A 16,322-nucleotide genomic window follows, 5' to 3' on the forward strand; every position below is an offset into this window, starting at 1 on the left:
AGTTTTAAAACTTTAAATATCTAAGGAAACCATCAAGCGTTGCCATTGTCACAGTTATTGTCTCTAAACACTGTTGGATGGCAACGTCCATCAGCCCTAGTCAGCAAAGCCAGTTGTGGGGGATTATGGGAGTTGTCGGTCAACCAGTAAGGAGCACACTTTTCCTAGAGCAAGTAAGCAAGTTCCTTCACACTCACTATACCCTTTTCAGGTATTCTATTTTCTAGAGCAGGGTTAGTTGACATTCCTTGCATTCTGAAGCAATGGACCTCCTGCCTCTGGGTGGATTTTATATGATGTTCTGCAACACGAGGAAACAAATGAATGAATCCAACCCTTGATTGCCTCACCTCCTCTTCAGTTTGCATGAGTCACGAAGCACCAACAAAATAGAGTATTGTGCACCTGCTGGCTAAGATCTGCTTTACCCCTAATTTAGGACTGTTCTAATCACCTTCTGAACACTCAGTTGCACTTGCAGCAAATTTCAGGAGAATAGGCTTTCCAAGAGGTCATCCTTGTACTGAGTACAGTAAGTCATGCCATGTGAATATTGAAACATCAGATGCACCCAAGACACCTGGCTGTAGGGAGAAGGGGGATTAAAAAAGATCTGGAGTTCATGGAATCATAGAAAATTAGAAAGGGGCCATGAAGGCCATCGGGTCCAACCCCCCTGCTGTTGCAGGACACCAAGTTACACCATCCCACTCAGATGGCTGTTGAATTTCTTTTTGAATGTCTCCAGTGTGGCAGAACCCACAACCTCTCTAGGCAGCTGGTTCCACTGTTGTATTGCTCTGACAGTAAGGAAACCTTTCCTGATAGCTACCCTAAATCTGGGTTGTCCCAACTTGGACTGATTATTCTGTGTCCTACACTTTGGTATCAGAGAGAAGAGATCTTGACATTCTTCTTTGTGACAGCCTTTGGCACACTTATAGGGTTACCCTAAACAGCCTTTGAGGTACTTATAGGTCACCCTAAACCCAGACAGAAAGTCTCATTAGACATAGGAACATCATTCCAGGATAAGGTGTTGGATCCCTTTGCATGAGAAATCTGGATAAATGTACAAACACACTGCATAAAGCGGGTCCAGGTGTTGTTACTGCCTATAGGATGCCTGCATGAAGGCTTTCCCTTGAAGTGTAAGTAGCCCAAAGTCCAGGTGAAGGATTCTGTGATTAAGATAAACTTCTTTCTCACTTTCTTACTTGATAACCAAGGTTTCATATCTGGCTTCCATAATCAGTAATTACATGCCTTGTCTATGTAACAGTCCCAGTGAATGCATTACTGATTGCAATGCAGATTCTCTCATATTTATGTTTCCACCAATCTTTTTTTTAATGGCATGCAGTACACATCTCCTTGTTTTGCAGCTTGCTGCCTAGTATGATAGGTGTATTTGCATGCTGGCTTCCCCATTGTATTTTTAATCTGCCCTCTAACAAGAGTCTGGAAGGGAGCCATCTTTGCCATCATCTGATGAATCAGATGATGAATCAAACATCAAGAAATCATTAGGAATACTGTATTCTTTCTGAGAATTTTTTAGTTTTCATTGCTATGAAATCACTACCATTCAAGTTCACATGTAAAAGGAAATAAATCTTTCTTCCTGAATATGTCTTCTCTCACATCCTTAGATAGATGATCAGTCAAACAGTATAATTTTCTAGGAAATGGTAAAAGTTTAAATTTACTACATCGAGCTCCAAACTCCTTTCCCATTTCTCATAAACAGGATTAAGCCCTGACTTAATAGTTGGATCATTCCAGTTTTTGATTATCTAGTTGATGCACTAGAAAAATCGTAGACTTAGTCATACTTTGAATAGATCAATTCAAAATCAATGGACGAGTTAGTCATGCCTAACTTTAGTCCTATGGATTTCATTAGGTCTGCTCTGAGCATGTCAAGGTCTGACTCTATCTGGGTGGAAATTAGATTCTTCTGGAATCATTTCTGGTCCACTTGCAAAAGACAAGAGTAGAGAGGCTACTTCTTGTGGAGGTAAAGGACTGGAGGCATTACCATCCACCTAAGGCTGCTCCATCCAAATTGTTTACATATATATGATATACACAGAATTGTTGGTTAATGCAGTATTTTTCATTAGCACTTCTTGTTCCCTTCCGTAAAGTACCAGGTTAGTCCAGTATTACCTATCTATCTATCTATCTATCTATCTATCTAGTATTAAATTTCTATCCCACCCCTTTTCTTTCAAAGAATTCAAAGCAGCTTACATCATTCTCTTCCTGCTGTTCCCAATCTTATCCCCACAACAACAACCCTGTGAGGTAGGTTGGGCTGAAAGTCTGTGACTGGCCCAAAGTCACCCAGCTGGCTTCATGACAGAGTGGGGACTAGAACCTGGATTGCTTGTACTGTGCTCTTAACCACTACACCACGCTGGCTCTCAGCAGAACAACAAAATATGGGGGAATCTTTCAGTTTTGGTTTCTCTTTCCTCTGATTTATTCTTTATGTATACCTTTTGTTCTTTCTCTTACACATATGAAAATATTTGAAAATTTTCACAAATACCTCTCAGAAATGAACTGAAACAAAACCCATGGTAAAAGTTCTTACCATGAAGAGGACCACAGTGTACTTCCCTGTCATATAGCTGTTAAATATGAGGAATCTGCCGGAAAAAGGGGTGTATACCCTAATTAACAAGGTTGAATACACAGTAGCTCAAAGCCAGGAATTTAAGAACTTAAGCACTCAAAGCCTTGGGCCTGAATGGATAATCTTTCAGATTTGGTTTTTTCCACATGCAATTTTATATACGTATTCTTGTCTGGATAGGGAGAACTTTGTAAATTATGATAAATTCTTATCAAAACGAACAGAACCTAACTTGTCACCCTTAACAACAATGCCTTATCACAGCTCAGCGGCAGAAATCTTTCAGACATTCGATGTTTCTGTTGGAAGCGTGTCACTTGGTTGGCAGTCGAGCGGCAAGCTGGCTCCTAGACCATTCCAGCAGCAGGCCCTGCTCCTCCAGGCAGACAGATGTGTTGGATTACGCAGTAGCATGCAATGTCTTCTAATCCTTTTGTATTAGAGAGGCAGAGTGTGCCACGCTCTCATAACATTGCGGAGGCATGTGTGTCAGCCTGTAACAGATCGATGGAAATTCCTTCTCCTGCTGGAGCTGACAGCGATGCAGAGGTGGTCCTCGGGGGAGCCCATGAGAGCCCCTGCGGCCCCGCTCTTTGTTCAGAGCCCCGGCTCTCAGGAGGCTCTCATCTGCCCCACCACCCTGCTGTTTACAGACATCCACTGAAAGACAGCTTCAGGAGCCCCAGTGCTCTCTGTTTCATCTGATCTCCCCTTGGATTAACTGGCTTTTTGTCCACGTGAACTGCACCTCTATTCTTCCCCTTTTCAATCTTTCTGAGTTTTTTTTCCCTGAAAGTAAATGCCCTCCACACACCCCTTTTTTCACATATGAGTCCCTTTAGGAGAAAGAATCTTTTGAAGATGTACAAAAATTCACAGAGAGGCTTTAGAGAATATGCAAATGAGCATCTACAAATTTGTAGGGGGTTTTGTTCCTGTGGGCCTGAACGCCATGTCTTCTGGCCACCTAGCGCCACCCCTGCAGCAATGTCCTAATGTCAACTGAATGTGCTGGCATCGCCTTTCTATTCCACAGGACTGGGGGCAAGATGGACAGGATAGTTCAGGTAGTTGGGCCAACATACAAACAGCGGGTTCATCCCCTCTCCAGGCGCTTCTTACTTTAGACTCATCCCACTTCTTATTTCTCTCCTTCATTTCGACAAAATCCCCAAAGAATCTCCCCAGCTTATTCATCCTCTGTTGTGAAATCCACCATTCCTGCTTGATGCCCTGGATTTAGAATAGGAGTCCTGAACTGAATTCTGCACCAGCCCTCCTTGCTTCTGTTTCCCTGTGAGTAAATGAAGGTAATGGCAAGCAGCCCACTCCACAGACTTAAGGTCATGGTGCAAACAGATGCATTTCTGCCTTGTCAGAACTCTAGGGCTACATGCATATGTTAATTGCTGCTTTAAAATGTTTACCTTTGTCTTCATTCTGAATTTTAATCTGAATTCCACAAATGGCCTTTGCATCATTGTCAAGGCTTTTCTGTTGCTAAAGGGTTGTTTATATTATGCCATTTCTGCACCATTTCTTTCAATAGTAGGATAGAAGCATGTTTTGAGTGGTGGTGGAACTGGACCAGCTACAAGGATTGGATGATAATTACAGGGGAAGCTTACACCCAAGTTTAAGCCCTTGAAAAAAGTTAATATTTTTGTAGATGAATAGCGATCGCAAAGTTCTTCTAACTGGTGTATTTTCTAGAGAGAAAAGAAGAATGTGTGTGAGCAACCTGTTGTGCAAGTCAATGAAGTGCATCCAGCAATGATTGACAAAATACTTGGAAAACACATTACACCTGTCACCTTGAAATCAACCATCAAAAGCAATCCTCTGTACAGTGATGGCTGCACTGATGATACCTGGGAGGAAAGGAAAAACAAGCCATCTTGGACCATTCAGGACTATGACCAGCATTCCCTGAGCTCTGGCCTGGCTCACTTTCTAAAGGTACGATCCCACAAAATTACACTTTTCTTAAAGGAACTGCAATATTGCATGTGTGTCCAAGATACTGGCCAACTGAATCTCTGGAGAAAAACAAGTAGAGGACAAGAATTTCAGAGTAAAAGAAATAAAGTCAGAGGATGGATCTGGGAATACTGATGGCCAAGTGGGATAAGAGTTGTAATGCAAAATTCCAGGAAGGCAGCAGTTTGGGGCAGTTCTGTAGTCATATAAACATATATAAATAAGGGACAAATGGTAACAGATGCCCGTGAAATTTGGCTGTTCTGTTCCCAGATTTGGGGCATTGGGTGATTCTAGGCCCATGACAGTCTGTCAATCAAATATCTAGAGGTCTGAAATGGCTCAGAAATGGGCCGATGTTCTTCACACTCAGCAAAAGGGCGGAGGGGCCTTTCAAGATTTCTGAATTGTCCTGCGATTCCTCGGCAGCTCCTGCCTTGAGTGGGAAGGAAGGCAAAAAGAATTTTTCAGTGGCAATGTTCCATCCTTGGAATGCTTTCCCTCATGGAGGCTTACCTGGTTCTAGTTATTCTTTCCATGTTCTGCAAACACATTTTCACTGCTCAGGCCTTTGTGATGACACCGAGTGTTTCTTCACATAAGTTGTGCTTCCCTGCTCTTTCAGTGCTTTTCTTATCGGACTTGTATCATAACCTCTTACTCCATGAATTGAAGGAGTTTTCATTGTCAGAAGAAGAACTACTCAGGGAAGCTGTCCTTCTATGAATGGAAGGAGCTTCTGTTCATGAGGCAGGAAGTTAGGATCCAAGGCGATGCAATTTGTTTTGTTCTGTTCTTCTGTTAATTATTGTGGGCATCTGGATTAAAGATTAGACTCTGAAAGTGAGTACATAACACAGAATCTGCTGTGTGTCTCATGCTACTTTCGACTCACTAGCCCTCATGCTCATACATAAAAGCAAGAGGTACCAAAAGGGTCTGCTATGTGGCAGATGCATACATGCAAGTGAATAGTATCTAGATTGGCTGTGACTCAGCCACACTGGCCAAATTATCAGGTATGGCTGCCTGAGGCAAAGGACAAGAGGAAACCCCCTCCCTATCCTGTATATCATAGAAGTAGCCTGAACTCAAAACTTTCCTCAGCACTGAGGATGGACTGGTGCCTTCCACCTAGGATGATACTAACTTGGGGAGCCCAGGACAGGCTGTGTTGCGTTCTCATCTCTGTCTTCCAGCAGAAGGGGAGGGCTGAGCAGTTCAGGAGATCACCTCACTTTGCCTCATGGTAGAACCGGCCCTGCGAATGACCATCAATTCTCTGTATTTTGCTGTCTAAACACAAGAAAGCATCCCGTTAATTTTCTTGTAGGAAAATCCTGATGACATACAGTATTGGATGGAAGATATTTACACACCAGGATATGACACCCTGTTGAAAAAGAAAGAGAGAGAAAGAAAATGTTCCAGATGTTGTCTCATTGCGTTGTTCCTGGTATTGCTGGTTTGTTTCATGACAGCTACAGTGACTGTTTGCCTTCTATTTACCTGAGACAGCCAAATTCAGTCAATAAAAGTTTTTGAATAATACTTATCTTTGTAATGTTATATGGAAATTTAAATGTTATTATTACTATGTGTTGGATCCAAATTTATTTGGTTCCCACTGAGACCAATAAAACAAGTTGGCCATGATTTAACTGCAATTCAGTTGTATTCAATGGGATTTAATTGCAACTAGCTTACACCTGGATCTTGTTTTATGGTTGGTTTTTCATCAAGGGGCTAAAAACATTCCACAGTACATTCAGGTGCTCCCTGAAAGCTATAAGCTTCCCAGCACTGCAATCCATATCTGACATCACAACAGCAAGTATCTCCTGAGAGTGATGGCTCCGAGATTAAAGCCTGCACAAACAGCTTTCTTATTGAATCCATCTAGAGCATGTTACTCAAAGAATGACTCATTCTGCTCAGTGGCAGCTTGGAACGGGGCCAACGCTGTGGTGATAAATGCCAGTCTGTCATGTGCCTCTAAGTGTGTTCTAAGATACATTTGCACACAAATCCTCAGAAACATGAAGAGCTTTGCATTAAGAATGTAAGAAGAACCTCACTGGCTCAGACATGTAGTCCACCCATTACAGGGATGAGCATTTTGTTGTTGTTGTTGTTGAGGGTCCCGTTCCCTTGTGTGTAATTTGGGGGACCCACCACTGGATAGGGGACACATGACAACAGTTGGATTGGACTAAAGCCATTGGTGGATGGGGCCAGAGGCCAAAGTAGGTGGGTCACCACTTTTCTCCTTCTGGCATGCCTTTCTCTTGTTTCCTCTCACCCAGCCAGATTCCAGGAAAAGACTGCTGGATGGTTTTGTCAGAGGGCTGAACTGATTATAGGCCTAGGGTTACAGGCCCTAAGGACTGTAGCTTGTCTACTCCTGTGTTGTGCATTTCTTTAATCCCACCGAAGCCTGTGTATAACAGCACTTCTTGTGACAATGAGCTCCACAGTTCCTGGGAAGACATGCTTCAATTTTATCGGACAGCCCCAGGTTCAGGTACTAGGGTGGGAAGGGAGAAAAATGACCAATCACTTCCAAAGCATAATAATAATATTATTATTATAATGCTTTCTAAGCCATCCTGAGACATTTAGTGAAAGACGGGATAGAAATGTTTCATTAAATATTTATCACATTTTATAAACCTCTATTATCCTGCTATCCTTTTTGTTGTAAGCCGCCCCGAGGCTTCGGCGAATGGGGCGGCATAAAAATGTTTTAATAAATAAATAAAATAAATAAATCCTTTTCTCTTTGTTCCTCCAAAACTGAAGCCCTTCATGGGGTTAAGTGTGTTCTTCCAGAAGTTGCTGAACTGCAACTCTCATTATCATTCACCATTGGCTGTGCTGTCTAGGACCGATAGGAGTTGCAGTCCAACATCTGGAGGGCCATATGTTCCCCATGCCTGCATTAATGCTTAGGACTTTCCTTATCAGTAAAGGGCTTCAGTTCCTTGATCACTCCAATGGCCTTTTTCTGCCCCTTTTTCATTTAAGATGGGAAACAAATCTATACAAGATTGTGACCTTCTTTGTGTGTTGCTGTATGGCTCTAAGATGTATGTAGTGGCTTTAAGATGGGGATTTCAAGGGGAAGCAAGTTCAAGCAGTTGGTTCTGGTGAGTCGATTCTGTGATCTGGGCTGGAGCGGAAGATGGCCATGGCTCATGGGCAGGCAGGAGACCAGCATTCGCTCCACATCTTTGCAATGACAGTTGCAGCTGACCTGGTTTCTTTTGAGTTTTGCAAGTTTTTCTGCACACATGTTGCCCTTCAGCACCCCTTTAAGGGGCTGCCCTCTGTCACATTTTGTGCTGTGTTAAAACACCACAAAATGTGGCAGAATGGTCAGATTATTTAACTTTGCTTACACAAAACTGGCACATTTGTTTAAGGAAAATTTTGGTAGGGTCTCAGTTTGTTATATCACATTCCAGATTCATTATCCTTTAGCCAACTCCATCAAGGCTTCTGGGAACATCCATCCACAAAATTTGTTCCTCACTATAGGCTGATGTATTGAAAAGAACAGGAAAAAAATGTGGAACAGAAATTTGAATTCCACAGCAGAAACTGGAACAGAACAGCTCTGAAGTCGTGCAAGAATAATGTATGCTTAAATAAAATGTCTAGTGTTAAACAGCTAATAGGGACCACTATTCTATACAGTGGCAAGGAAAGCAGGTCACAGACCATGAGCTTATACACTCCACTGCAATGTCTCATGGAATTTTAGGCGGTAAATATTTCACACTATGGAGCAATAATTTGCACTAAAAATAACTGTTTAACTGGTTTTCCCCTTCAGCCTTGGTACATTTAAGTGGACTGCAAGCAACATAAAAAGAAATGTATTTGTATACATTACTGAGGTTGGTGGGTGGGGACCTAAAAGCAAAAGTTCTGTAGTTTCCAGGAAAGCAGCCAATAATGAGCATTTCTTAACAGAGCTTCTTTCTGTGTTTGACAGTAGGGATAAAATCATTTTCGTCTTTAAGGCCATTATTGGCAAATCTGAAGTGGTTTGTGCTGGTGCCATCTAGCGGGAAATGGGGAAAGATTTCATCATTGTCGTCATCATCATCATCATCACCATAATCTCTCCCCCTCCTCAGCCATATTTTTTTCTCTTAATTTAATAGGTATTACACTCCTGCCACCTAGTGACTCTGTTGAGTTTGCAATATGATATTCTCTCAGACTGTTGTATTCTTTTGTAAACGTTTAATACAAGAAAGATCTAAGTTCATGTATTTCACTGCAAGTCATGGGGACCACTGGTGGCTCCCCACCCCTTCAAGAGTAAATCCTTCTTACTCCCTTTCAGTGACTGGTTTTGCAAAATCAAATGCAGTACACAAGCTGCAGTCATTTGTTAACAGTGCTGTGTGTACCAGTTGCATCCTGGGGAGGAGGGAGGGATTGGTGTATAATGACCCTCGGCACTGCGATGCAATGTGATTCTGGTCAGGGTGGCCTGTTGCTGTAACAAGCTACCCATTACCTTGCAATAGGCCCTGGATTCTGGGTGGCTTGTTACCTGTGGTTTATCCACTCTAGCCAATCCTGCGAACGAGGCCTTTGCAGTAGCTGCTCACTTTTGGCAGGGTCTCGCTGGCTTTGGGTTATTGCTTGCTTCTGCAGTGGGCCAGCTGTTGAGATCTGTCCCTTTGGAAGAAGCTTTATGGGTGATTAAGATTCCTTCTGTTTGTTAGCTGTAAGATGGGTTAGTAGAAAGAACCAGAATACAGAAGCAAACTACAAATTGCTGTGCTAGAGAAGGACCCAAAAGGACATGAAGGGCTAGATGGAGTGGTTTGTTCTGCAGGTATTATATGGTGGTGGAGGAAAATGAATCCATAGACAAGCATGGGAGCAATATGGATCTACATTTGGGGATTGTGCAACACTGAGGGGAACAGAGCCGTCAGTGACAAGTAAAAGATCCACCCCTTTCCAAAGACCAGCTGAACCTGTCAGAGTTTGCCTGTGTGGTGACCAACAGATAAAGCCTTGGACAGTGTGGAGGAGGGTTCACAATATCCACCTGGTTCGATCAACAGCATCTAGAACCAACGACAAATCCAAATGCAGCTATGGCCAATGGGATGGTCTGAAAGAAGAACCCTGTGGCTTCCACTGAGAGTCGACTGGCTAGAGAGCCATTCACACCCATACAGAAGCAGGCCAAAGGCAGCGGTGGGCACCTCAACTGCCACGTGCAAACCTACTCACCTTTGGTGAGGGCAGGTTGGGCTGCCCTCCCTGATGCTGTGTGTCCCATGAATTTGTAACTGTAAGCACACTGTATCAGGTCCTTCTATCAGACTATTTAAGAGGGTGTGCCTTACTGCTGAACTGTTATGTCGTGTTGTGTGGATATTACATAACATTTCCAACCCCCAGTCATGCTAAAGAGTGACATGTGTTATCTCATAGTTCCTGAGGCCGTGGATGTTTTGACTGGGCTAAATCTGAGACTCAGTCCAAATAAAACAGGTTAATCCACCCAAATGAGTAACAATTAGCACAGAGCCTGTCTTTGTAGGCTCTAGGCACTTTCATAATTGTTGGCCCTTACCTTAGATCTATAAATAAATCCTTGCACTATATAGGTGCTGTAATCATAGAACAATATACAAGGCTGTGTGCTACCTTGAGTTACTAACATCAAAAATATTCACAGGGAACTGCAAAACAGTAGCCCAGAGCCTACACATAATCCCCCAAATTCCTGTCTTTTCATTTAAACCCACCAGGACTTTTCTGTGCTTTCCCTACCCTGGGCTGTTGCCACCCAATGCTCTTACCATTAGCCGGGCTAATGGGAAACATGTCTATGGGGGACACAGAAGTCCTGTGTCTGGCGGGATAGTTTTCTTTTTCTATCATTTTTGAAAGTTTGGAATAGTGACTAGTTAGGACAGGACATATGGCTACACCCACCCTTAACAATCAAAAGGCTAATTCTGAAAGCCTTCTCTAACTACTAGTTGGTGGGAATCCTGTTGCAAAAAAAACCACTCTCATACTGTACAGGTACACTGAGACTAAATAGCACAAACTGAGGACCTGTTTGTTTGTCTGCTTGTTTTAATTAAGTTGGGATGAATGTACCCACTTGGGTTTAAGGGCCGGTGACAAATCGCAGACACAAGCCTATCTTGTGACAGGCACATCTCATATGTATCAATGAGGTGAGTTGACAGCAAGCAACAGGGAACATCTGTCACACTCAGTAAAAGGCATTATTTTGTATTCTTGTGGATAGGTTTACAATCATTGATCCTGAACTGCCACAGGGGCATGGATGGACACCTATCCATTAGATTTCGAACAGATATGCCTCTTGTTCTCATGGATATAGGTATGTGGTCAGGAAATCATGGGTAGAAATGATTATTGAATGAATGATAGACAAGTTGGTGGCAAGTTTTCCAAACGTGAGCATTGCTTTGAGAATGTATCTTTCGCATTTTTGTGATGGGAATGCTCTTTTTCAGGGCTGAAGCATATAATGAGCTCTCTTAGGTCAACCATGTGACAAAAACAACTATCTTCAGTTGCACTACACTCAGACAAAATAAGCTTTTGCAGTCAATGAACTTTGAAGATATAGTTTGTGAGGGTGCTAAGATAAATGAGCTGTAAAGCTAATACTTCATTTATATGAAGCATTTTACATCTGTATGAGTACATTGCTAAATCAAGCAATAATTTTCTTTAATTGAGAGGACCTTTTTGTAAACCCCAAGCTTTTTTGCAGGCCCTTGAGAGTTTTGCAGCACAAGGTACTCTGCCTAATAGCTAATTTAGGGGTTGCTTAAGTGACCTCTGTGCCTCAAAGCAGCTTTCACCAGCTTCAGTTGATAAGCTTGCTGAATCCACAGAATCCATTGGGGTTGTTTAAGTGACCTCTGTGGCTTGCAGCAGTTTCAGTTGCTTCAGTTGCTTTCATCAGCTTCAGTTGATAAGCTTGCAGTGATGGAGATAGCTGGGCTACAGTTGCCTATGCTCTGATAACATCCTGTTCGGATAACAGTCATACATCATATGTGAGACTGCCTTGCAGGGAAGTCCAGCAACTTCCCTTGGTTCAAAACAGGATCCCAAGATTTCCACCTGAAGTTGGCATTTTCATCATATTATGCCGGAGCTTTGTTGGTTGCACTGAGTTCCAATCTAGTTCTATTCTAGTCTTAATCTTTAAATCCCTAAACAGCTTGGGATCAGCTTACTTGAAAGCTCACCTTCTACTGCGTACTGATACAGATGTTAGGTATTGATACAGATGTAGGCAATCCTCTACCTTGCTCCATGCGTCCCTTGCAAGGGAAGTGAAACTGCATGCCACCAGCAGGAGGGCCTTCTTGTTAGCGGCACCTCTGTTGTGAGTCACTTGGTGCTCGGTAAAGACCTTTTTATGGACCTCAGGTTGTTACACTGTGACTTTAAAATACCCAAAGGGCAGTTCATAACAATTCATAAGCATAGGTATGACAGCAGAAATAGATGAGAGTACAAATTCAGTAACATGCAGCATAAATTCCAATATACAAGATTTAAAACAGCTTAAAAATTCCCATAAATAACTAGAGCTGTTAAAAGAGTTGACATGTCCCATAACATGCCATTAAATGTCTGGGGAAAGGGGCACTCTTAACCTGGTACCCAAAGATGACAGTGCTGGTATAAAGCGGGTCTTGGTGGAGAGAACATTCCATAATGGTGTTACTTGTAAGCTGCCTAGGAAGGCCTTTGGCAGTTATAGGTGGCACAGAAATATGTGAATAAATAAAGAATGGGGTGTGGAGGGGGTCACCACTGAGAAGGCTTTTCTCCTGGTTGTCTTCTTTAGGACTTCCTTTGGAGGAGATAGCTGGTGGATAACCTCATAAGCAGAGTAGTAGATTGAGGCTGGGAAAGGTCTCTATTGGGTGTTATGGGGCCAAGCCATATAGAGCTTTATAGATTAGAATCAGCACCTTCAGTTGGGCCAAAAGCATAAAGGCAGGTAGGCTGCCCGAATTGGGTCTTTTATATTCAGAACTGTTGGACCAGTTACTAATCTGGTTGCTGTACAAGCTGTAGCTTCTAAACAGTCTTTGAGGACAGCTTCACATGAAGTGCGTATTGCTAAATAAGGTTAAATAAGGCTAACAGACCCGTCTGTGATGGATGCCAATGCAGTGATTTATCAGTCTGGTAAAATAAGGCAATTTGCTGTTTTGTTCTTGCCTAAGTGCCTGCTTAGCATATTTAGTCACTGAGAATAAGACTTTATACTGTGTTGACATAGGGGCTCAACTTTAGTAAGTAATTTAAATTAGGAAGATGACACAGAAGTTGCCAGAGCAGCAGAGCCAAACCTGGATTGTAGGGAAAGGCTCCACTGCTGTAGTGGACGGATCAGGGTTAACAAAAAAACGGGGTGGAGGGGAATTATTATTGGCATCAAAACTAATCCAAAGGAAGGACCAGCTTTTCTGTTCAAGTCCACCAGACTAGCTTCTCTTAACCAATGTTTAAATCAGAGTTTCCTCATAAAGTTAATTTCAGATTAACATTAAAAAGGGATCAATGGATCCCATGCATGTATATATTTAAAAAAAATCCTGGAGCTGGTCTGTTGCTGGCACACTTGGACCAAATCCAAAAGTGAGCTGAGAAGGAAGCAGTATTTGTGCAGATATGGGGTTCCATATACTTCCTTCCAACAATATTCCCACCACATGTCCTAACAATTTTCTGATTTTAAAAAATCTATTAACATTTCTTATACCCAGTGGAAATGCACTGTGCACGGGAAAGTAAACCACACTCAATTGGATACAAAGTTTAGCTAGACTGTAGTATTGACAGGTGTCTAGGTGTTAGGAAATATTTTCCCTTTTTTCTTCTAAATCCACCTCCTTTGTCACTAGGTTGACCTTTTTCAGTAGCTCCCGTACCTCTGCAGAAAGCTTCAGACCTGAAGCTACACTGGTGAGAGCCACAAAAATGTAACAGTGGGGGAAAATATTTCAAAAATTGGAAAAGTGGCCTTCTTTTTATGAGTGGGCTGGAAAACTTAAAAAAAAAATCTGAAACTTCTTTTTCAAAGCAATGTTTCCTGAGAAATTGCCATGCATCTCTAATAGGCAGCATTGGTTTGATGCAGACTCAAGCACTCCCCACACCGCCCCCAGTCTTTATAGGAGGCACTAAGTCAGCTACTCTGCCTTGGAGTCCTTCCCTTCAGGCCCAGGAATTCTCTTTTATTACATTAGATGATCCAGAGCCAGAGCTTGACATTTAAACACGATTCCAGGGCGAGCTGCTTGGCTAAAATTAAGCCCTGGCTCTGCCCCGGACCCTGTCCTGGAGGCAGTGGAAAGGCATGGAAGGCATCCGGCCATGTTAGAACAAGCAGCAGCAGGTCTGGACGGGTGAGAAGCAGAGCCAGGGACTGCCTGCCTGCCTGCCTGCCTGCCCGCCTGCCTGCAAGAGTTGTGACATTAAAGGAGTACCTAATGTGGAACAATGTACAGATAAACAATTTAAGCATACATTTGCTAACAGGTCTGCAAAACACCAACCTTAGGTCAAGAATCCAAATACAAGATGAGAGGAGGGGGAAAATAAGGCATACATAGGTGCATTAATTTATGAAAACGTTAAAGAAGGATCAGCCAGGTCCCTTTCTCTTTCCCTCCCCAGAATCCTTCTCATGTCTGTGGAGAATTTGGTTCAAATCAGTATTCAAAATATTCTTGTTGGGGAAATTTAACAGGGTTTTTTTTTCTGTTTTTGCCAGGGAGAGAAGACTACCTTGGAAGAGATCCCTGCTCTTAAGAGCTTTTTAATGTCTTCCTTCAATTTGTGCAGGCTAAATTACAATTGTTGCAAGACAACAAAAACAAACACAAGCAAATGCTTTCAAGCACTCTAATGGAATTTCCAATAACTAACCTCATAAAACATCATGATGCAGCTGCTCAAGATGTCTTCCCCTCCCCCTCTTCAACTGGTTCCCTACCTTTATAAATAAGAATGTTTGTGTTGAGACAGAGTACAGGCAAACTTGGGTCCAGAAATCTGCACCACAATATTGCTTCACAAGGTGGTGCAGTTACACTTTATTTTGTGGCTATTGCTCCTCTGAGTGCCAAGAAATTGTACAAAGCCCCTCAAACCAGGCTGAACCAAGCCCCCGTAGTCCAAGCTGATCAGCTCAAGGCCCTTCCAAATATCATAGCCTGTTACATGCTTAATGACCAAATGGGAAACTTGCTCTTTATATCGGAAATACAATCAGAATAGTGGATTTACTTAGCTTTACATATTTCAATTGATTCAGTACTAATCAAGGTGGATGATGCTTCAGAAAATGAGGGCGAGGCTTGTCATGCACAGGTAGTTTTTGAATTAGGAAGACTTACAAGGGCTGTGATTCCAACTCCAGTGACTGTGACTGCAGTGATACATTTTGGGCCTCTCACTAAAAGGGGCCTTGACAGAGAAATTAACCTTGTAATCATATGAAGAATTAGGGGCATGATCTGTGGTTGCATCTGTGGGCTCAAAGGATACCATTAAGGCAATGATAATCAACCCTGTCCTGTATGGGATCCTTCATCCTTAAAAATCAGGTATAGTTTAGGAGTTTCTTCCTGGTGGATAGAACTATGATTTGATTTATCCACTAGCTAACACAAGGCTTAGATGCATCTGGGCTGAGTGTGGAGATTCCTGTTCCTGTTCTATTCTGGTTGGAATCTGGACTGGTGAACCTGTAAGCCATCTCTGAGAATGTCTAGCTGATTTTGTGTTGATGGTGGATGCTCAGCCATAACCTTAGGCCCTAGTGCCTGCATCACCTAAAGGCCATGTGACTCCAGTTGTGTCCCTTCTTAAGAAGACATGTGTTGGCTACAGTTGGCCAGTCTGTACTAACATTCAGATACGATGACCAGAATGTGTGGTACAAGGGGCTGCCTTGGGAAAGCATTCAGAAATTGCAACTGGTGCAGAATGCAGTGTCCAGAATGTTAAGTAGTATTGACTGCTATTGAGCATATTACTCACACAGTGAAAAATCTTCACTGGTTTCCAGCCTCAATTCAAAATGCTGGTTAAAACTCTCATGGCCTGAGGCTGGAATATTTAAACAATTGCCTTTCTTTAACAGCCTTTCTTTAAAGCTATGTGGCTTAATCCAGCCCAAATCAAGCATGGATATGACCCAATGATTTTCATGAGAGATGTGGTGTGTAATAAAATCCCATGCATCTTTATTCAGAAGTAGTTCCATGGAGTTCAGTGGGTCTTACTCCCAAAGAAATGTTCATGGGACTGCACGCTTAACTAATGGCAATTAAGGCTGCGGTCCGATACCAACCTTGAGGTAATAGCATTTACCTCTGTGCAGACTTGCAGAGGATTGTGCTGTAAACATGTTTAACTGGCACCGTGCTGGGTGCATACTTCCTTACAATTAAAACTGTGGTTTCTTTTATTTTTAATAAATCATGTTAGTTCCCAAAAACCTGAGGTATTTTCATCTTTCGGTAAATGTCAGTTTGTAAAGAAAAGCTACATTCAGTATTTCTATTTAAAGAAAAAGTGTCAGAAGATCCAAAATAACTATTTGAATGTCTACATTTTTCCAAATACTCTGTGGAGATCA

General features: G+C 42.3%; 1 protein-coding gene across 1 annotated transcript in view; it reads left to right on the forward strand.

Annotated features, from left to right (window-relative positions):
• The window catches only part of MINAR2 (membrane integral NOTCH2 associated receptor 2), a 12,800-nt gene extending 5,023 nt beyond the window's left edge, over nucleotides 1–7,777 (forward strand). Inside the window, exons 2-4 of the mRNA XM_044446169.1 lie at nucleotides 4,358–4,603; nucleotides 5,958–6,089; nucleotides 7,652–7,777. Of these exons, the coding sequence (XP_044302104.1) occupies nucleotides 4,358–4,603; nucleotides 5,958–6,089; nucleotides 7,652–7,777 (504 nt within the window). The remainder of the gene's footprint in view (nucleotides 1–4,357; nucleotides 4,604–5,957; nucleotides 6,090–7,651) is intronic.
• Nucleotides 7,778–16,322: the final 8,545 nt, after the last annotated feature.

Source organism: Varanus komodoensis, unplaced genomic scaffold (genome assembly GCF_004798865.1).
Source record: "Varanus komodoensis strain SLA01 unplaced genomic scaffold, ASM479886v1 scaffold5, whole genome shotgun sequence".
Taxonomy (NCBI): domain Eukaryota; kingdom Metazoa; phylum Chordata; class Lepidosauria; order Squamata; family Varanidae; genus Varanus; species Varanus komodoensis.